This window comes from Gossypium hirsutum, chromosome A04 (assembly GCF_007990345.1).
Source record: "Gossypium hirsutum isolate 1008001.06 chromosome A04, Gossypium_hirsutum_v2.1, whole genome shotgun sequence".
NCBI lineage: Eukaryota > Viridiplantae > Streptophyta > Magnoliopsida > Malvales > Malvaceae > Gossypium > Gossypium hirsutum.
The window spans coordinates 5,417,445-5,441,140 of record NC_053427.1 but is presented as its reverse complement, the minus strand read 5'-3'; the positions used below and the strand labels follow the sequence as shown (position 1 = coordinate 5,441,140).

The 23,696-nt window shown below is 32.7% G+C and overlaps 1 protein-coding gene and 1 long non-coding RNA gene across 6 annotated transcripts; both read right to left on the bottom strand.

The window, feature by feature from the left end:
• Positions 1–2,838: 2,838 nt before the first annotated feature.
• Positions 2,839–6,008, bottom strand: LOC107952157 (uncharacterized). Of its 5 annotated transcripts, none has more exons than XR_001698798.2 (8): positions 5,253–5,985; positions 4,628–4,768; positions 4,422–4,535; positions 4,157–4,330; positions 3,924–4,039; positions 3,575–3,662; positions 3,244–3,469; positions 2,839–3,128 (listed from the first exon to the last, which is right to left on the bottom strand). XR_001698798.2 is itself a non-coding variant. In XM_016887437.2 (7 exons), the coding sequence occupies exons 1-7, from the start codon at positions 5,757–5,759 to the stop codon at positions 3,461–3,463; spliced, it is 1,146 nt and encodes a 381-aa protein (XP_016742926.1). In that variant the 5' UTR covers positions 5,760–6,008; the 3' UTR covers positions 3,160–3,460. The 5 variants fall into 5 exon arrangements, 2 of the variants coding, with proteins under 2 accessions (XP_016742926.1, XP_016742925.1); XR_005925406.1 differs by having other exon boundaries at positions 3,244–3,466; XR_001698799.2 differs by lacking the exon at positions 2,839–3,128 and having other exon boundaries at positions 3,160–3,466; positions 3,924–4,065.
• Positions 6,009–13,314: 7,306 nt separating this feature from the next.
• On the bottom strand, positions 13,315–14,753 carry LOC107952156 (uncharacterized). Its single transcript, XR_001698797.2, has 2 exons — positions 14,084–14,753; positions 13,315–13,737 (listed from the first exon to the last, which is right to left on the bottom strand). It is a non-coding gene; the product is annotated as an uncharacterized lncRNA (long non-coding RNA).
• Between the last annotated feature and the right edge of the window lie 8,943 nt (positions 14,754–23,696).

Sequence of the window (23,696 nt, the reverse complement as noted above, 5' to 3'; positions counted from 1 at the left end):
TTTTTTTAAAATTTTTTAAATTAAATCAAATTTTACTCTCACCTAAAGGAGAGTGTGAAAAGTAAAAGTGGCCAAAGCTTTCAAACATCAAAAGTCAAAAGAATTTGACAAGAAGACTCGATTTACTTCCTCTTCTTTATATGATTACTTTTTTTAAAGATATCATTTTCCGAACATTATGTTTAGATAATTAATTTTTTTTATTTTCATTTTTTTTATTCCTAATAAAGATATGATTATTTATTTATTCTTATTTTATAGTCTAATCAACTATTAATTTAATAAAACCTAAATAAATTAGAAAATGATTTTATGTTTTAAGTCTAAAATGAATAGCTATTGTCGTAACGTTGCTAGACCTAGGGACTTAATAAGCTAGACTCGAAAATTCTAAAGAAAATAGAGTCAACACTAACCATCTGAGTTAGGTCGGTTTGCCACCTATGTCTAAAGTCTTTAAACTAATCTTAAGGCTAATCTAAAAACTAAAGTTCAATCTCAAAACTAAATATAAATTCAGGGTACAATTACGTATAAGGAAGATTATAGCATCTCTATAACGCCTATCCAAAGATAATCCTCAATGTTGGATTCCTCTACAGGGTCCACTAACCTAAATGCATTATGAACGCTGTGATGGTACACAAGCACAATGATAAGTGGAGAATGTGTGGATTTCGCAAACTTAAATAAAGTTTGTTTGAAAGCTAGTTTTCCACTGTTCACCATTGATAAACTTGTTGATGGAAGCTCCAGAGAAGAACTCCTAAGTTTCAGCCTTCATGGATGCTTACTTTGGGTATAACCAAATAAGAATGATGCTTGACGACAAGGAGAAGCCATCCTTCATCATAGCCCTTTGAATTAAAGAATATTGGAGCCATCTATCGACAGCTTGTCAAGAAAGTGTTTGAGGGCCAAATTGGATGAAACATGGAAGTATACGTTGCTTGTCAAGAGTCCTAACCTAGGAGACCACATCACAGACTTAGGCAAAAACATTTGAAGTGTTGCAAAAATACAACATGAAGCTCAATTCATGGTCACCCACCGAGAAATCAAGGCAAATCAAAAAAAGGTCAAAGCTATCCGTGATATGGCCTACCCTTGGACCATTAAAGACATAAAAATATTTACCAGACGAGTTGTTGCCGTCAATGGTAAAAGTACCACAAAACCTCCTCTACTATACCCTGGGTTGCATTTTAGTCCCTCTACTTAAAACATTAGCAATTTAACCTCTATACATTAGATGAGTGAGCAAAACAGCCCATCCATTAACATTTGGTGTTTATATATAAGTTATAATAACAAATTTAGCCCTCAAACTTTACACATTTATTCAATTATTTGACCCATACTCTTTTATTGAAAGTAAATTAGAAAATTTTTAAACTAATAAGTCTAAAGGGTCAAAAACATTTTAGTATTAAATTAAAAAAAATCCATTAAACCCTTTTAAAATTTTAAAATTATTTAAAAATCATAAAAATATAAAAAAATTTAAATTTTTTTTAAAATTTTTTAAATTTATAATTTTTTATTAAAAATAACAATACCGATCCATTAAATTCTAATAGTTAACATGTTTTAATATATTTCTGTACTCTTTTATAAATATATTAAAACATGTTAAGTATGCTAATCTATATAATGGCTAACATATTCTTTTTATTTTAACTCAATAATATTTTATTAAAATGATTAAAATAATACTTTTTATTTCACTGAGTAAGATTTTAATTTATCCAATTTATCGTTTGAAGATAAATACTTAATTTCAAAGCAAAGTTCATTAATGAATTGGAATAATAAAAAAATTATTTAAAAAATTTATAAAATTACTTTGGTTTACTACATTACAATTTATTTATACATTAACGTAAATATATATAATATCTGTCTATATTTAATTTAATAAAAATAATAAATTTAACAATTTGCATTAGTAAAAAATTCATGATTTATTGTAACTAAAACAAATAAAAATATTAATAAATATTTTATTTGAATAAAATCATATATATATATATCAGTTTATTGATACATTGCCACTTATAAGGATAAGCAAAATTCAACTCGATTCGAAAAAATTGAAAAAAATTCAAATTTCAAGTTAATTGAATTTAGTTATTCAAATTATTCGAGTCAACTCGAATAAATAATTCGAGTTTCAAGTTCGAATCGAGTTAAATTTTACAATTCAAATAATTCGAATAACAATTGGTATAAATACTCTTTTGATCCCTGTCAAGTTTGAAAATGAGCAGATTAGTTTCTCTCAACAAAAATTACAAAATAATTCAAAATAATTTTTAAAACTTAAAATATTTATAAAAAAATTAAAATTTATATATATTTTTTAAAAATATAAAAATATTGAATCATTAATTTTAAATTTTTTAAATGGAAAATATGTTGTTAAATATTTATTAATAAAAAAAACTTCAATTCAATTTAAATATAAACAATTAACACACAAAATTAATCAATGTTTAATCTATAATACAAAAATTAATCAATTTCTAATTATATAGACTTTAATGGTAATATATTTTATTAATAATATTATTTTTTTTCCTAATAGTTATTGATGAGGCATATAATCAAGAAATAATGATTTATTTGATCTTCTAACTTCACAAAAAAAAGTTATTTTACCTTTCCATTTAATTTTTCATTTTCTTTAGCCCTTAAATTTAAGTTATTTGTCAAATCACCCTAAAATAAATAGAAAAATTAACATTTGCCATACACATGGATAACAATGGTTAATTTTTCTATTTATTTTAAAGTGATTTGACACGATACAAATTGAAAAACTAAAAGAATAAAAAATTAAAGAAGGCGAAAATGATATATTTTTTTTATAAAGTTGGAGAGTCAAAAAAGTCCTTATGCCTATAATCAACATGGTGATGAATCTTTAGAAGTTCCCAATGTGAGATAGGAGATATACATTGCAGCTCCTGAGGAATTGAAGGTTCCTCCATTTGCAGATTCCTTGTCAAACAACAAAATTAAACAGGGAAAATATCAGTGGCAATTAAACCTCACCAGTACTTGTGGTGCCTAATGCCATTTGATTTGGCCTACCAACCCACCATTAAATTTCTTGTGATGGAAACCTGTCCAGATTTTATCAATGGAAACAAAACAAAAAAAAGAACACAATTATAATGGAACAAAGGTTTTACATACATGAAAACTTCCATATTCTATAGAAAATTTCCAGCACTATACCATGATATTTTCCACAATTAGTGATCACAATGTCTCCAAAAGTATAATTTTTGTACATACAAACAAAAGACGGCATTTACGTAGCATACGCATGTAATTTCCCGTTGTTTTTGCGATATTTTCCGGTGACCGGCCTGTCAAGCCTCGTTTGATCGAAGCTAATGAGGGTTAATTCCACCGTCACGTCTCAAATCCCAGATATCCTAAATCTCATTATTTACTCCTGCTACGAGCACAAGAAGGAAAATTTAATGAAAATGTGGAAAGTAAAGGAACATTATATTCTATGCAACTCTAGCTAGCCTAAACAACAACCAATCAGCTATTGTACCTCGGGTGGACCAACGGGTGGCAAAATTGAACTTGCTTCTGCTGGTGCTGCCTCGGAGATTCTTGCTTCCGATTTTTCATTCGAATAACTAGCAAAGAGTTGGAAAAAAAAATACATCAATAATGTAGAACTCAATCATATTTGAGCAAGGAAGACATTTGTTATTATAGGGCTAGTCTATGGACATGTCTAATATCAACAGTCACACTACCATCTATTACTTGCATGTCCAAAAAGCTAGAGCTTATACAAAATGTTCTTCCATGCATATCAGACTGTTTTTAAGTAGAAAGAGTGTTTCTCAGTGCTATTCCATAATATTGAACCATTCAATATTCGAGATACTTACGTTGAGAGAATCGTCACCCAAATAAGTTCTACGCAGTCCACCCAAAGAAGCCTTTGTTCTACCGGAATAAAACCATAAGTGATAAGATGAGCAAATGGCCAAAGTTTCCATCCGGCCTACATAATAACCATGCACAAAAACACTATGGGATCTTGATACCACGGGAAAACGAAACAATACCAAATTGTTCAAATATAAAGTGAATGAATGGCAAGGAAAGAAGGTTCTCTTACTGTCAACATAGGCAAGAATGTTGCCTTCCATTCGTTAAAAATACTGATCGGAGATTCAAGACGCAGAAATCCCAAAATCACGAAGTAAATGCTGTTCCAAACTGCAGCCCACGCAGTTTGGTCGAAAGCTACTTTTGCAGGAACCACCCACCAGTCTTGGAAAGGAAAAAGCTCCTACGGGCAAAAAACAAGTTTCAATACATTCAATAGGACAAAAATTTCAACTCCGCAACTGTTTGCGAGATATATAGTGCGGAATGGTTACCTCACAGAATTGGTAATAGTAATGAGACAAGGAACCGTGTAGAGTAAAGCCAACAAGGCCAGATCTGAACATCCGCATACGATCAAACTCAAATAGAGGTTTACCTTCAAAGCACTGAAAGAATAAAGACAAGAAAAAGTGTAAGGGACAATCTCATGACCGAAAACTAAAGATCGAAAAGTATTTCTTCGATGACATAAACTTACTTGCGCAATCCAATCCCCTATAGAATAGACAATTCCACTGATAACCATTTTCGCTAAAACAGGGTTTGTCCTCAAAGCTTCTTCATAAGCACTCCAATTGTGTTGAGGTGCATATCTTACTATCTCATAAATAGTCCATCCCTATAACCCAAAGACGTAAAATTTCCAGTTCTTTGTAAGTTGCAGGCCAAATTCATTATGAAATACCAGTGCTATATGCATATGTGGTACATAAGCATATCAAACACAATAAGATTAAGATCTTCTTCGTTAAAAAATCTCCAGCTACTAAAACATCCAAGAGCAATATTTTTTTTATACAATACAAATTCAAAGTCACACACCCACACATGCACAAGCTTATAATCGAACTCTGGAATCGAGCTGGACCTACTACTTGAGTTCATCCAAGAGCCCTCAATAATGGCACAAGCATGAAGAGCCAAGCATACATCTAGATTAATCACATATTTTTGCATTATTCAGCAATTGAAAGAGCAAAAGGGGAATAACAAATACAATAACAATAACAATACAAAGAATTTTGCAACCAGTCATTCAATTTCCTAAGCCAAATCATGCAATTTTCCACAAAATGAAAGTAAAATTGAAGATATAATCTCACCTGCCAATAATTCTGATCAATGGTAAGCAACTTGGTGATGGCATAAGTACCAGCAGCAAGAACAATAGTAGCATTAATAATTCTATCCATAAGCCTATCCAGTTCCTCTTGACTTCCTTGTCCATCACCAAATCCGTTCCCTGAAGGTGAACCTGAAGAAGAAACCCCTTCAAAAGATAACATTCCTTCATTGCTAAACCCACCTACTTGAGTCACTAACTCTCCTCCTGACGATTCTCTCGGCGCCTGACTCACCGCAACTCCTTCTTGTATATCTGTAACATCCTCACTTTGAACTGGTATCACGTCAAGCTCCTCGGCTAATGACTTCACCACCACCACCGAGTTTTCCCTTTTGTTTTTCTGTTTGGTTCCCGAGAACGCAAGGCCCTCGGGCAGTTTTGAGGTGGTTAATGAGGAAGCTGAGAGGTGCCTCGAAATGGGTTTTCGAGGTTTTGTTAAAGAAAGGAGGCTTTGAGGAGATATCGTGGGGTGAAGAGACGCCATGGATCGGACTGAGTGGAGTTGAGTCGACCGAGATATGCCTCGGCAACTAACAAAGACTTCAACAGCCACTTGTAATAGTTGTTTCTAGTGTCCCCAACGTTGCAGATGTCGGAAAGAGCCGTCTCTTATATGAGAATAACTTCGTTAGGGGCGATTCAATGCGGTAAGCCTTATGCTTTTATGCAGTGCTCTTGATTCAAGCCCACAATGGCTTCATTTTATACTTTGTACGGGGATTGTGATGGTGTATGATCTCTTTTTTCTTGAAACATATGAAGGTGTATCTTAACTATGATACATGTTATACAGGTGATAACTTTATGTGTGATTGGTGGGTGAGATGATTTAAAGATGAGAAAATAAGGTCCACATAATAAAAAGGGTAGCTAAGATTTAACAAAAGAATAAAATAACCATAGTTGACCCAAAACACAAACAAAATGCTTTAAAAAATAATTAATTAAATAAAATCTCATGTTCTTCTCATGTTCTAGAATTATTTTATACTAATTACAATAATCAAAATGTGTTACTCAAAAAAGTAATTAAAAATTTAAACACTACGTGAATAACATTAGAAACTAGTTTTTGAGTTAACTCAAATATAAACTTTTAGTTGAGTTTTTAGTGATTAAGAGATATCCATATCGAAATTTAAATTTTTTTTTATTTAAGTAGATTCTTTTATACATAATGTGTACATGTATAATATAAATATATCACTATCTTGTAAATGACTACCCTTTAATTTTACCATTTATATGTATAAATCATTAACTATTTGTTACCCTTTAAAATCTCTAATTGAATTATATTGAAAATATTAATTTACAAATCACTACCGACTTAAAAATGTAAAAACCAATTCAATAATAGTTAAGTGTGGGGTCTCTATGAAGTTGCAATTGGTCAAAAATGAAGTTTGGAAACCCAGATCATCAGTTTTAGTGGGACCATTGAAATTAAAAGAGAGAAAGAAATGTGTCATTGTTGATGAATCACTTGTTTGTAGATAAATATGAGAGGACCAAATTTTGATAACCATTCAAAAATTTCAAGGCCCTTGCTAAGTTTTTTTAAAGATATTCTTTTGTTTGTACAATGGGGAAGATTCTTTGTTTGAAGTTTTTCTCTGGAATTTGTGGCCAATAACTACACACATCCATATATGATATATGGATTTGCCTCTTTCTTTGCTTGGGCACAAAACCATAGCATAACAGTCATGGATTTAATGGTACCTAAATTTTTAGGCATTTAATATTTTTGTATTTTTGTTTTCAAGAATTTAGTCTTATTTTTTTAATTTAAAAATTTATATCTAATTTTTAACAATATAAAATTATTCTATTAAATTAGTTAGTATGACATTTTGAAATTTAAAGAAAATACTCACTTCGTAGTCATGTAACTAAAAAAAATGATTTTAATAATGTTTACAACTCTTAAAAGTTATATCAACATTCTAATCAAATATAATATTTGGACTAATCAATGGCATTATAAAAGTTGAGGTACCAATTTATATATTGTTCATATAGTGATACAACAAAGATGAGGTATGGAGGAGAGAGTGGTGGTTATCACAGAGGTCGGTTTACCTAGTCGAGGTGGAGAGCCGGAGGTTATAAAGAGTGAAGGCAAGTTGGCAGAATGTAGGCTTGATATCCTTGGAGAGTCAATCCCTTCTTCATCGTTCCTGGAGGTATTTATAGGCAGGGTCTTACGTAAGGTGGCGTTAATGTGTTGCACTTGCCATCTAACCATCATAACGGAATGCGTGGGACGAATGTATTAGATAAGACGAGGACATCTATGATGGGACAAATCATGTCACTCATTTTGACTTGATGATATAGAGCAATTGAACCCATGTAGTATTTGGTGAACAACAACATCATGTTTCTTATAGGAGCTCGAGGGCTTGGGTGTTGGATGAAGTTTGCTTGTTTGGATGGTCATGGCAAAAAATGGGTCTTCCTGGTTCGTTGTCAGCTAATTTACTATTCCAGTGGCCTTTCGAATTGCCACGTATCCTCATATGAATAGGGGCATACCAAGATTCCCCCTATTTAAGCCAAGAGAAAGGTTATAAAATGGCCCTTGTCAAGATGCCTTGTTCGATTGTCTTTACCCATTCAACTGTTTTTCAGTAGATGAGGGTCTTGTTTGACAATAAAATGTTGCGACAAAAACTTTTGAGATTCTATCATAAGTGTTTTCTGAAGATTGTGTTTCTAGGGAATTGTGGTAATGATGATCAACATCTTTTTTCAAATAGGTGGTAAGTCGTCATTGGACATTGTTTGTTTTTCAAAATGATGTGTTTTGGGAGATAGATGTATATATTCTTTGGGTTTCCTTCTTTAGAGTTACTCTTACTTTTTTATTTTTGAACTTTCTACGACTGTTCTTGTGAGTTTTTGGTTTTGGTTTGTTTTTGCAGTGATTTCTACTTTCAAGCGTATTTGTTTTGATTCATCTTGTAGCTTTTCTTTTTGTTATCAGTGGAGTTATCTTTGGCATTTTTGGAGAAAATGACTAGGGGAAACGAACAAGCTGGGAAGACTTACAATCGAGGTGGTGGTTGTTTTGGTAATGCTCCGCTAAAAGAGCTGGTAAAGGAATGCAAGGTTACTGTAAAAAAGTCTAAAAGGAAAGACTATAAACCTGCTGTTAGCCTCAGCTATCTGTACTCTACAACCCATTAGGAGATGAAAAATTTATTGATATATCATGGGTTACTTATGTAACACCACAAGTATAAGTTCAGTATTCTAGAAGGGTCGCATCATCTTAGCGAAGTGTTTGTTCCTTCTTGAGGTAGGCTTCACTCTTCCCATTTCGAATTTTATCTGGGACGTCCTTTATAATTTTAATATGGCGTTAGGATAGTTGACAAGCTTTTCTTGGTGGTTACTGGTTAGGTTGTGTATCCTCTTGATCAGATGTTTCGATATATGTGTTTTTTGCGAGAGGTTGACGAAAAGAGATCTCTTAGACTATTTGAATTTCATCCTTAGATAACTGCTCTCTAGATAGAGAACTTATTTTATCCCGAAGATATGACAATGGATGTTGATTATAGTAATTATATTCTCGTAGAGTTGAAGTTTGGTAGGATATTTGATTTTCCCATTGAGTGGACACATCTATCTACTAGGAAATGTTATTAACATCCACATCTATTAGATGTCCTTAAAGGTTCTTGTGAGCATAAAATGATGAACCAAAAGGGGATATTGCTAGTTTCTCTTTATAGTACTTTAAAGAGTGCCTTCAAGTACTACCTTGAGGAGGAAAATGTTTGTAGGTATACTCTCAACTATATAGCGAATGACTTCTGAAACAATGGGGATTGGCCCTTAGTGTCATATGCCTTTCCATTTTATGTCAAGTTTTGGATAGCTAGGTGTCTTTGAGGGGTGAATTTAGAGCTTATATGTTATACTACCAAATATTTCTATCTAGTCGAACGTAGTTGTAAAGTGCCACCAGGTACTAGGCAAATTATTCTCCAGATTCAAGATGATTGTCATTTGGATACTTCAAAGCCCCGTAATCTTGATGATAATGAGTTTGGTAATCATTTTTTATATAAATGTTTCTGTTGTTGTTGTATACCTTTTGAAGTTAACCCTTTTATTGGTGACATTGTGAAGGTAATGTATCCTTAGAAGGTTCTAAAAATTCAGGAAAAGTGCTTAAGATTCTGAGAGGAAACAACTAAGAGAAGAGTTGTTTGGGAAGGGGGTTTTTGTAAGGTCTGGGGGATAGTTATCCACGATCTTACTGATTCTGATCATACCTCCTATAACACCTCGCCCAGCAAAGCCTCTATATTCGGTTATTATTTGGCGTTTAGTGGTAAAGTATTGGATAGAGATGAGAAAGTAAAATTTGTTTGATTTGATGAAGTGTAGAGTGCTTTGTATGCGCCACTTGGCGAACTCCTTGAGTTGACGTGATCTGTGGTTTAGCGAACCCTTCTGATGAGTATACGCCACCCTAGATGTTTGGGCAAACTCGTTAAGTTCACAGTGAGTGGATTTCTTTATTCTTTTTTAAGTATACTAATCTGGTTAGTTAAGTTAAGACTTAGTTGGAATGGAACTAGACTACTGTACATGATAGGACATAAAACTTGTTAGGATTTCTTTATTTTTGCTCAAAAAGCTTATGAAGGTCCTAGTGATACAGGCAATGTGTGACACCACATACCTGATCTAGTCACCAGACCTAAGTTACGATATGCTACAAACAAACTAGAATAAACTTGTTCATTTTAACCATAAACTATTCATAATTATACATACGTCAACCAATAAGAATGAAAATAGAATTATATCGAACTTTAGACTACTATAAAATTTGAATCGAGTTTGAATAAATGAACTAAATTATAAAACTTTTAAACTTTGGACCAATATCAATACCAAGTAAATAAGTATCGATATTATATAACAAGTATCGATATGAAAATATTTATCGATACCATTTTGGCATTCTTCCAAAATAAGTATCAATATTATTTCCATGATATTGATACCAATTAGAAAAATATCAATACTAAGTAAAATTATCGATACCAAATTTGAATTTTGTCAATTTTGGAAACTATTCATATGGTTTGGTTTTGATACCTTAATCCATTTTGTCGATACTTTCATTAAAATGGTAAACAAATGTTAACATGAAAGAGATCACTTTATACTAACATCAAAATCTAGCTTAAAGATGCATATAGATAGACATGTAATATATATACACAATCAATCGAACCTATATGTCTAACCAATATGCCCTCATAGGCACCACAGTTCAAACATAACAACAATCATTCAATGAAAAATATAATCAACAAGTTAAATTCATTCAATCCTCAACCAAGTTCTAAATACCATATGTCAAAACTCATCCATTTATGTCAACTTTCAAATGAAATTATTATTCATCCTGTAACAGCCTAATTTTCAGTGGTATCGGGAATAGAGATTTAAGATCACTAAATCCGACGAGTGAGTTGAAAATTTAATAAATTAATACCTATGAGTCAAATGTGAATATAAAAGCATTTTTGAATTAGTGAATTTGGTGATTTAAAAGAATTAATTAGGTAAATTGGGTCGAGAATGAGGTATCGAGACCTTGACTTCATAAATCAAGCCATAAATATTTTTAGAAATATATATGGGGTGTTGGTGAGGTAGTAATAAAATTTAGTCAGAAAATTTTGACGTTTGGGGTGGTTAATTAAATAAAAAGGACTAAATTAAAAAGGGTGTAAAAGTTGATAAAAGGATTAAATAGCTTAATTATCAAATGAGGAAGGACCTAAAGTGCAAATAAGCCCAAAGGAGATATTTTGGGCGGCAATAGCTGAGAAAAATCAGGAAATAAGTGAAATAAGGGCAAAATTGGAAAATTGCCAAAATTGGCTAAATAAAAATGGGACTAAATTGGAATATCTAGAATTCTCTTCATTTCTCTTCATATTCATCAGCTGAAAAATAGCCATGGAGGAGGGTTCAAGCTGGTTTTCATACTCTAGCTTCATGTAAGTTTAATTCTTGCTTTCTCCTTGAAATTTTTGTGTTTTTGTGACTTTTACAACTAGGTCCACTTGTTGAATTCATTAGTTTTTTATTCTATGAAAGAAATTGAAAGTTGATATGAATATGTGCTTGAAGTATATGATGATTTGGCATGGAATTAGAGCTTTAAATTGTTTATATTTTGATTTTATTGAAAGAATTGAATAGAGAGTGAATATTTGGGACCTAATTATAAAAGAGCTTGAAGTTAGAGTTTTATGTGAAAATTCTTAATTTCAATAGTTATGAAATAACTTAGAATGTCTAGAAAAAGTATTAATTGAGAAAATTATCTTAATTGAGGGGTTAATTGAGTAAGGACTGAATTGTATGAATTGAGAAATTTGGGGTAAAATAGAAATCAACATTTTGCACTAAAACTGTTTTGGGCAGCAGCAGTAGTTTAACTTTGAAAAATCACCAAAAATTGTATAAATTGAATTAGAGGAAGAATAAAATATTAAATTAAATCTTATTAAGTCTAGTTTCTTATAAAATAAATTATGTAAGCAATGGAATTGTAAAATAATTAGAGGATTAAATTTATGTTTTTAGAATCTTGAATGAGTCTATTTTCAAGAGAAACAAACTAGGACATAATTCGAATCCTGTACAAGAAGATAATTAATTTTTAGTGAAGAAGGGTTGGAACTGTCAGATAGCAGAACAAGGGAGATTTCAATGAATAAACTGTATTAATTGGCCCAACCAAAAATTATGAAATTTTTATGTTAAGAAGACATATGAGTCTAGTTTTTGGGAAAATTTATGGATCTTAATTTTGAGTTCTGTAGCTCAAGATAAAAATAATTTAGTGATTATGACACAGATGGACAGCTTGAATATTCACATAAGTTGATAGTGAAAATTATGGATAATGTTACCTACAAGTGTATTGTTTATACTAAGGATGTGGATAGAGAGGAGGAGGAGGAAAAATATACATATATATATGAATGAATCGTGTATAAATTGATCACATGCCCGATTATAATCGATAAGTGTTGAATTAGAAATGATATAATGATTTATTTGGAATATTTATTATGAAATTATGATTATCGTTATAATACGAAAATTGAACTTGTGAATTTATATGGCTAAAATTTTAGTGATTATTTGTTAATTTTATGAATTTCATGATGTGTTATTTCATATGTATTGATGATAAAATCGTGAATAATGTAAAAGCATAAAAATTGAATAAATGATCAAATTGAGCATTTCAGTTCAGTGACAAGATGAATTGAAGGAAAAGACCATGGTTAGACCATGGCAACAAGTGATAAGTGATAGCTTCAGCTACACTTATCTGATCAAGGAAAAGTGAAAGTGATAAGTGATAGCTTCGGCTACACTTATCTGATCAATGATAAATGACAAGTGAAAAGTGGTAGCTTCTGCTACCTGATCAGTGAAAAGTGGTAGCTCCGGCTACCTGATCAGTGAAAAGTGGTAGCACCGACTACCTGATCAGTGAATAGTGGTAGCTTCAGTTACAAGAGACAAGTGACAAGTGATTTACGTATAAGACCATATCTGGGATATGGCATCGGTGTGATATATGCTACTGTATAAGACCATATCAGGGATATGGCATCAGTGAGATATGTGATTCGTGTAAGACCATAGGTCGGCTATGGCATCGATATATGAATATGTGTAAAACCATAGCTGCGCTATGGCATCATTATGTGAAGATGTGTAAGACCATAGTTGAACTATGGCATCGAGAAAATGAAGTGCTCAATTCCGTAAGACGTTCACTAATTTGACAAAGTTTGGTAAGTGTTACATGGAATTATGTGATACAAGGAAGTACGAGTTGATAAGATACGAGTATAGAACTTGGTTGATAAATGAGTTCATTTGTGATTATATAATTGTTCATCTTGAATGTACTGTCCATATGTATTGATAATTCAAATGTTTAAATGAATAAAATTGCGATATGGAATAAATTGAACACGAGACAAATAATTATGAGATTGAACTCGGAATTCATGAAAATAACAGTTATTGATGTAATGGCCCATTTTTGCCCGGGCTTACATCAAGACCCAAAACCAGAATAAAACAAAAATAATAAAAATCCAAAATTAAAAGTCCAATACAAATATTTGGGCCAAAATAAAATAAACCTATTTTTTTAACCAAATACCCCAAAACTTTGACTCAAATTCTAAATCTCCAAAATCCAAATAAAATTAGCCTAAATAAGCCCAAAACCCGAAGCCCAACATACCCAAAATTGTTTCAGCTTCTTGTGAATTCCAGAAGAGTCTAGAACAAGCTAGAGAGGCACCAGAAAGTTGGTCTCACACGAGAGACCCTTGCGCCCAGCCTCCACATCACCCGGGGTCTTCTTCTCCGTACGCCCAGCTCTGCAAAAAGAACACACGAGAAGGAAAAATTAACAGAATACAAGAGATGACAGCCAGTAAATATATTTGTATTTATTTATTTATTTATTTTCCTCTGTAAAATCCGGCTATAAAAAGCCAAGAAGTTGTACCTGCAAATTTACGCATACAGAATATACACACGCGCTATGCTATAAGCATACTAAATACAGAAAAAGCATTCCAAAAAGATTTTTGCAGAGGTGATTTTCATTTTTTATTTGCTTTAGTTCTTTCGATTGAATCATTTTATTTTCGTTTTTTTTTTGCTTTCTTCAACCTTTCGTTACTGTATTTGAAAATAAAAAGAAAATGAAAGGAGATCTACCTTGCAAATTCGCCACGGGTTCTTCTTTGCTTCGCTAAATCGAAGTTTGAGGAGTGATCTTGAGGCTGCAAACTGGCTTTGGAGTTCTAAGAGCTTCATTTTCGGCAGTGATAGGCTAAATGAAACCCTAAAATCAGGGGCTGATAGCTTGATTATTTCAAAAGGGGACAAAGGAATGATGTTTTAGGTTAAAAAACGATTGAAATGAAAAGAGTTTAGCAGCAGATCTAAACGACGCCGCACAGGGGGGAAGCCAAGGTCCGCGTGTTAGCCCGCCTGGAGCTCCGAATTGGTGCTTTTGCGCCGATAATGGTTTATTTTCGCGGCAGGTCCCTCTTCCTTGTACTGCTGCGCAATCTGCTCCCCTTTGCGCTTAAATTGCTTTATTTTCTGTTTTTAAATTGTTCCTCATATTTGTACGACTTGGCATTCTAGTCCCGATTTCCATGCAATGTTTTAAGATTGGGAATAATTTGTAGTATGGTCCCTGTGAAATCAAATGTGTCATATATGAGTCCTTATTTCATTTGATTTGCAAGATTTGTGTTATCATTTTAAATTAGATTATTTATTTTCCTGTACATGTTGAATAATTTGTTGATATGTTTATTTTTTTTCTTTTTGGTCATTTATATTTTTTGTAATGTGTATATCAATTGCGTTATTTGTATTTTTTGTTATTTATTTGTTGTAATTTAGAGATGGTTGTACATTATTTTATGTAATATTTTATGTGCTATTATATATGTATATATTTCATAAAAATTAGTTTATTAACGTTAAATTATTATGCATATATTTAACTATCTTTTGTCTATATGATATATATGTATTTGTTTTTTTAAAATAAAATCACGTGTTATATGCATTAATTAAATTTTATCCATACATATACAAAAAATTATTGGTATATATATAATTTAAATACGATTTAAACATTATTATTTTTATATATATAATTTCTTTCAGATTTACTCGCATATCTTTCTTATTTAAAAATATCACGTATTTTGTATTATTTAAATTATTATTAATAAACATATATTTTGTATTTATATTTAATTTGCATTTATTATTAAAGCTTTGATATCTTTATAGATTTTAATAAACTTGTGATTAATTGTTTTTTTATTATGTATATAATCTATAATGAAATTAAATTAACCTTATAATTCATTTTCTAATCAAAGGATATTTTGACATATAATTCTTTCTAACATTTTTTCATATGTATATGTCATATTTTAAATTATTTTTACTATGGAATATGTTATTGTTTTCACATAACTTTATGTAAATATTTTTCTATGTATATCCTCTTTTAAAAGTATATATGTGTATAATATTTTTTAAAGAACCCTTTTAAATCATATAATTTATTTTATTTCATATCTTCCTTATGTTTTTTTCATATGTATATGTTGTTACTTATATACCTTATATATTTACTTCATTTTTTTACATTATTAATTTTATTTTTCTTTTCAATAATTATGCCCAATGTTCATAAATTGACTTTGTATATTATTTTATATCATATATTGTTATTCTTTCATATTTAATATTTTTTTAAATTATCTTGTGAATTGTCATTTTTTAATAAATTTGTGTTTTAAATATTTTATGCATGATTTGATTTGAACTTTGAAATTTATAATAACTATTTCAATGAATATATATCCCAAGTTTTATGCAAATGTGTCAACTTATATATGTTATATAATTCTTCATTTTGTTTCATACATATTTTTGTGCATCATTTTATTTTGTGTTATGATTATGTATAATATTTTTATATTAATTATTCATTATCCATGCTTAAAGTTTTTTTTCGTTACATCATACCTAGAATGATTGTTAGATAAGGTTTATTGTATTTTGAGTATATTGTTTCATATGTTTTTTACAATGCATTAAATATTTCATCAATTTTAAAATGAATAAACATGTTTTTTTAAGCAAATTTCTAAATTTCAATTATTTAAAGTTTTTGAAATAAGGCAATATCTAATATTTGGAGAGTTCAGAAAAATTGTACTCAATCGTACTGGGTATGACTTTTTCCGATGAACCAAATATTTAGATAACCCTTTATACTTTTAATGTATGAGTTTTTTCAAAAATTGATTGTATCTTAAAGGTATAAGGGATCGTATCCAATCGTACTGGGTATGAAACCGCGTATCTTTGGAACAAGAGATTTTTGATAGCTAATTTGAGCTATTCAAACATTTTTATGTACCTCGGAAAATATTTTCTTTTAAAACTTTTTACGGACAGCATCAAATCAATTTGGTACCAATTTTTGGGCGTAATGAGGGTGCTAACCCTTCCTCATGCGTAACCGACTCCCGAACCCCTTTTTTACCTAAACCAAAATTATTTTTCATTAAATAAACATTTTAATAGGTGGTCCAATCACACCTAAATCAAAAGATTGGTGGCGACTCCACATTCATTTTTTTAAAGTAGATTCCCATTGTTTTGAAAATAAAAAGGGTTTCGACAGCTTGGCGACTCCATTGGGGATTGAACAAAGAGAGTCAGGCCATAAAATTGATTGTTTGCTGTCCTTTTAATTGAAAATTTGTTTTGAAAAATACATAATCGCGTTTTCTTGTGTGATGGTTGTGTTGCGAGTCTTGTCTAATAAATATGGCATTACATTGCATGATCGTTGTGGTTATACCTATTAAGTGGGAGTAAGAAACTCTGCTTTCGTGAGGTTTTCACCTTCGTATGGGCTAGTGGATTACTTCCGGGATACATCCGTACCTATGATTCCGTGAGATTTTTATCTCCGCATGGTCATAGGGAAATGTATTCCCCTGAACTGAACTCGATCTATATGAGCCTATAATGGGTGAGGATTGAGGAATCTGCTGGTTCAGGTACCTTTACTCTAGAACCGAGCTTCATATAGTGAACCTTAAGAACTTTCCTTTGGTAGAGCCGCGTTGAACCTTAGTTATTACCCATTTGTGTGTTATGATTATTTTTGATGTTATACTTGTATTTTATTGTGCATATTTGATACCAACCTGTGCTTTGTTTTGGTTGTGTTTTGCATGACATTGCATATTAAAGAAGGTGTTGGTTCGTATTCGATTGCTAAGTTAGAAAGTTTAACATGGAGAATGAATTTCTTAGTAAAGTTGAGGATAATGCGGCCGTCCGTGCATGGTCAGAGAAGTTGCAAACCGAGAAAGGGGATAGCCTGACAGAAGGATATACATCAGAGTTGCAGAATTTTACCCGCATCATTGTGACACAGAACGAGCAGCAGGAGTTGAAGGATATATGGACTAGTTGGGATGAGGGCACTAAACAGTTGTTCTACCAGAGTTATGGTGATATACCGTACTTGCTTGATGTTAAGGTGGATAAGCATTTGTTCCGAGGTATGGCTCAATTTTGGAATGCCGCTTATAATTGTTTCGCATTTGAAGAAGTAGATTTGGTTCCTACCTTAGAAGAATACACTACTTTGTTGAGGAGTTCAAAGGCTCAAGCCAGGAAAATTTATGCTAAGCTTACTAATAGTCAAACTTTTGCGAAGAGGTTGGTGAATATTTCGGGGATGAGTGAATCTTGGGTCACTGCTCGAATTCAACAGAAGGGGGATAGCAAGTGTATTCCTTGGGAAAATTTGAGAGATTTGATTTTGACGCACCCAGATGAGAAGAAAATGGTTGAAATTTTTGCCTTAAGCATCTATGGGTTGGTGATTTTTCCTAGGGCTTTAAGACATGTTGATGAGGTAGTAACTGATTTGTTTGATCGTCTTGGGAAAAGAGTCACACCTGTACCTGCAATACTGGCCGAGACGTTTAGATCTTTGAGCATGTGCCGAAAGGCTGGGGAAGGTCGATTTATTAGCTGCGCACAGTTGTTAATGGTATGGTTTTATGGGCATTTTTGGAAAGTAGATAAGGTATCGTACCGAGTTTTCTCCGAAGGCTACTCCCCGTTGAAATAAGAGATAGTGATGCAAAGGAGAGATGATATTTCAGAAGAGAAACGGATGAAAATTCTCCAAAATCTTAAGGAAGATGATGTAGAGTGGAGGGTTTTCTGGATGGTTCCCGACGAAATCTTGTATCGATGTGGAGATTATAATTGGGTGCCATTATTAGGAATTTGGGGAGCTACTGGATATACTCCTTTACTTGCACTAAGGCAGTATAAGTCGAGGCAGTTCATACCTACGACACACGGGTTGGCTCAGTGTGAACTTCCATATAAAGGAGACCACTATAGGAAGAAGGTTTGAGAATTGTCTGATGCTTGGAGGCAGATGCACAGGATGAAAAGGTTGACTGTTGGCTCTATGGTAACACCCGAATATAATGGATAGTTTAGAAAAAGGGTCAATGACAATATTCCTAGACCGAGTTTGGAAAGCGCTCGACCAATGGAGAAACAGTTACAAATTGCCCTGTCGGAGTTGGAAATTATAAATCAGGATTTTGAGAAAAAGAGTTCTGAGTTCGGGAAGAAAATTGAGCAGTTGGAAGAAGAGAAGATGCACTTGAAGTTAGAAGTGGAGATTCAAAAGTCAGAGACAGAAAAGCTACAGAAAATGAAGGGTAAAGTTGAGGAAGATTTGGAAAGTTTGAAAACAGATTATAAGAAGCTGCGTTTATCAATGAGAACTGCTGGGTTAGGAAAGACTTCGGAATAATGACGCCAAGAGGTTCGAGAAGAACGGGCTAAGGCAGATCAATGGGAAAAGATGTTCTAAGAGGCTCAAGCTCGGAATGAAGCTTTAGAAAGAGGGTTGTCAGAGAGTAAGAATGAGAATGATGAACTAAGAGCCAGAGTGGCAGAACTTGAGAGATCTCTGTGTTTATAGCGAAATCGTAATTCTGTGACAGAGTTGAAGGCAAGCTTAAGTAAGATCGAGGAGATGAAAGGAAAAATAATAGAACTAGAAACAACATTGCAAAATTATGAAATGAGGATTGAGTTCTTGGAGGCAAACGAGAAGCAATGGAAGAGTTTCGACAATTGATATATGGAGATATGAGACATTGATATATGAATATGGAAAATGTTTGATAAATGTGTTTATTCATAATTATAGAATTATATACCTCATGTGTACTATTTGCATAAAGATGATATTTCAAATACTTTGGTTATTTAAGCTTAAATATGAAATAGTATGAAATTAAGATAAGTTGTTATGAAAATATATTTAGATTACAGAGATATGGCTGATATATGTTGTATGATTACATAACGTGAAATTGTGTATATATATGAGAAATTTAATATTCTCACTTAGAAAATTATCACACTTTGAAAAGTCTTTTCTCAAACTCTATTTATTTTTATATTCTCCATTTTAATTTTCACAATTTATTTAATTTCACAATTTCAATTCGATTTTAAATTCTATTTTTATTTTATTTCGAAATTCTTATTTCTATTCTTTTATTATTTTTTCAGGAACGCAGGTTTTCTTGGCCAAGAAACTGTCCAGGATTTCAAAAAATGAGCATTCGTACAATCTGGTCCCTGAGGATTCGACCCTACTTCCCTTTTACTGTTATTTTTACTATTTTACAGGGAATAGGATATATTTGGTGCTCTCAATGACTACATTAAATTTTGGCACCGTTGCTGGGGATTGGTAACGTACTAATCTTGTTTTTTGTTTTTTATGACCAGATCTGCTCTAGACGCTCTTGTGTTTAATTCAGAGATTGAAAAGACTGCGAGAGCTAATCGCAAGGAAACAAAGCTAAGGAAAAAGTAGTCAACGGTGGTTGGGACTCAAAGTAATCTACCGCCAGAAATCAGAATCGAGGACGAAGCAGAGTCTATGGTTAACGAAAACCCTGCTCAAATTTTTGAAAGTGAAAAAGTATAAGTCGATTCCCCAGAAGAAGTGCTTAACACTAGGGTTAACGAAAACACTAATTTAGCACCACAACCTATGTCTCAGACAATTCGGCAACTGGCCGAAGCACCGACAGAACAACCTCCAATATGCATCGTGTATCCTACTATGGATACTGATTTTGAATTAAATTCGGGTTTAATTCAGCTACTGCCAACTTTTCGTGGGTTGCAGAACGAAAATCCCCACAAGAATTTGAAAGAGTTTCATATGGTTTGCCTTAGTATGAAACCTCAAGGGGTAACTGAGGATCAAATTAAATTACGTGCTTTCCCTTTTTCCCTAGCAGATTCAGCTAGGGAATGACTATTTTATTTACCTTCTGGATCTATTACAACTTGGGCTGATCTTTCTCATTTATTTCTCAACAGGTTTTTTCCAGCATCACAAGCAACTAAGTTAAAAAGGGAGATCGTTAGAATAAGGCAAAAAGAAGCAGAGTCTCTTTATGACTATTGGGAGCGATTTAAGAAGTTGTGTGCAAGTTGCCCACAACACGGTATAACGGAACAGTCTTTGCTCCAGTACTTTTATGAAGGACCGAAACCCATGAAGATGAATATGGTAAACGCCGCTAGTGGAGGAGCATTGGTCAACATCACTCCACAACAAGTGAAAGACTTAATCTCCATAATGGCTGCAAATACTCAGTAATTCTGAGCCAATCCTGAACCCCCTAGAAGGGTTCACCAGTTAAGTAATTCTACCATTGAGGATAGACTTGATAGACTTACTAATATTGTGAATTCTCTTATTGCAGAAAAAGCAAGACCAGCCTGAGTATGCGGAATATGTGCTACACCTGAACATACAACTGATGTATGTCCAAGTCTGTATGATGATACTATGGCTCATTTAGTTATTGTGGGAAATTTCCTTGGGCTACCACAAAGGCGATATAACCCCTACGCTAATACCTACAATCCAGGATGGAGAGACCATCCTAATTTAAGTTATGGGGCCAATCCCCGATATAACCAGCCATACCAAAATCAGGTTCCACAACAGCCACCAGATTTAGGTAATTCTCTAGAAACTTTGGTCAATAAATTAGCAGCTAATGTCCTTAATTTTCAACAGCAAACTCTTAATTTCCAAAAAGAGACGAAGGATTTCCAACAAAAAACCAAGGCATCTATAAGAGAATTGACCATATCAATTGAGAAATTGAACTCACAAGGGAAGCTACCGTCACAAACAGAACCTAATCTAAGATAACACGCAAATGCAGTGACATTGCGAAGTGAAGAGGTACTGGAACTAATTTCTGATAAGAATCTTGGCCAAGAAATCACCCAAGAAAATCTCGAAAAAGACGAACAGGTCCGAGTGAACCCCCACTGCCAAAAATCCAACCTCCATTTCTAGGACTATTAAATCAGTGTCGGAAAGGTAAAAAAGACAAGGAGATCATCGAAACATTCAGAAATGTCGAGATCAATTTACCACTGTTGGATGCCATCAGACAAATTTCGCGGTATGCCAAGTTCCTTAAAAAACTCTACACCAACAAACGAAAATTAACAGGTAATGAAAAGGTAAGTGTTGGTGAGAATGTATTTGCAGTGTTACAGCGGAAAAAGCCAGCGAAATGTAAAGATAAGGGCATGTTTGCAATACCATGCAAAATAGGCCATTTAGGAATTAATAAGGCTATGTGTGATTTAGAGGCCTCCATAAATGTCATGCCTTTTTCCGTTTATGAATCACTTAACGCGGGTTTTGTGACAAAGATAGGTGTTACCATTCAGTTGGCAGACAGGTCCATTGTGCATCCCAAAGGAGTCCTCGAGGATGTATTAGTCAAAGTCAATGGGCTTATCTTCCCTGCAGATTTCTATGTGATAAAAATGGAGGATAATAATGCTCTTGGGTCTTCAGACATCTTGTTGGGGCGACCTTTCCTTAGTACTGCAAATACTAACATTGACGTACGAAGTGGAACCCTCATGATAGAGTTTCATGGGGAGATTGTGAAGTTTAACGTTTATGGCACTATTAGTCACCCAAGTGAAGTCATGGACGTAAACCGTGTCGACATAATTAACTCATCAGTAGAAAAAACTTTTGAGTCATCTTATGGAGATAAATCTAAAATGATGTTTGATGATTTTGAATCTGTTAATAAATTATTGGCTCCTATAGATACTAAACTTCTATCTTCTCATCAAATCCAAAATTAAAACCACTTCTCGAGCATCTCAAATTCACATTTTTGGAGAATGATGAGACCATTGCCGACTTAAAAGGGATTAACCCCTTGAAGGAAAATATGAAACCAAGGAAAGAGGCGCAAGGACGATTAAACCCAAATATGGTGGATGTGAAAAAAAAAGGAGAATTTCCAAACCCATACGAACGAAAGAATTCAGCTGGAACAGCCCCAATACTAGTTGAGGTGTCAAGCTAAAAACGTTAAACAAGCGCTTATTGGGAGGGAACCCAATTTTTTTATTTTTATTTTTATTAATTTAATTTATTTAATTTTACTTTATTTTACTATTTATTATTTTATTCTTTTTTTTGGGATGTTGATAAAATTCTCTTCTTTTATCTAGGTAAACCGAAGCAATAATAGTGAGAACTTATTACCATAATGCGCAAACGACAGTAACTACACAGGGAGTTCTTCTAACCTTTTCTTCTACTTATTCATTTATTTATTCCACATCGAGGACTATGTGTTTTAAGTAGGGGGAGACATTCCTCATTATTTTTGTCTTTTTAGACACTGTTTTTGTTGTTGCTGCTACTTTGGTCGTTGCTGCCCATATAAATTTTTTTCAAGAATATTCTGCCTCTTTTCATGCCCAAGAATTTAACCACGACTTGCCCACTGTTTGACCCACATACATGCTTCTTGTCTACTAATTTAGTTATAATTTTCCTGTCTGATTTCATTTCCATTGTTTTATTTCTTTTAGTTAAAATAATTATGATTAATAGAGTTAACCTTGTTTTGCTTTTAGTAAATTTGATTAAGTCTAAATACAAAGAGGACACTTAATACAATTGCATGCTTAAAATATGTTCATGACTATTAAGGTGGTTACTGAAACTTATTTTTGACACTTGATGGTTTTTCCTAAGTCTTCCAAAATTAAAATTTCGTTTAATAATAATGTTTTTGTGGTTATGAGTGCAGCTTAAGACGTGACTAGGTGAGCAACCGGATTAGGGTGCTTGGGTTGTCATCCTATTTCGCATCAAAAGGTTGTGTGATGTGTTAGGTAAAACTCCGCTAACCGGAATTAATTTTTAAGAATGAGTTGGACTGAGTAACCAGGGTGAGGTTCTTGGCTGTCATCTCTCTTCACGTCAAAAGGTTCGATATGTTCTTAAGAAAAATAAAAATTAGGAATGTGTTGGGCTGAGTAATGGGGGTGGGGTGCTTGGCTGTCATCTCTCTTCGCATCAAAAGGTTCAATATTTTCCTAAGTGAAAGTAAATAAATAAATTTGAAATTAAAGTAAAAAAAAGAAATAAATAAATAAATAAATATGCATTAATAAAATTTGGGGACTAAAGGGAGAAATAAATAAGGTGTTTTGATAGGTTTGGTAAATTACCTAATTTTCATGAAATAATCCAAGTCGATCTTAATTTTGTGTGTGTTAATTGGAACACTTTTTCAATTTTACTTAAAGCAAGCTAAGGGTTCTCTTTATTTTTCATATACATTTTGACTAATTTTTATAAAACTTT

Coding starts and splice junctions, on each gene's coding strand:
- LOC107952157 (XM_016887436.2), bottom strand. CDS start 5,759: ATGGCGTCTCTTCACCCCACGATATCTCCTCAAAGCCTCCTTTCTTTA. Junction 4,331..4,421: donor ACTATTACCAATTCTGTGAG/GTAACCATTCCG, acceptor TTTTGCCCGTAG/GAGCTTTTTCCTTTCCAAGA. Junction 4,040..4,156: donor CATTCTTGCCTATGTTGACA/GTAAGAGAACCT, acceptor GTTATTATGTAG/GCCGGATGGAAACTTTGGCC.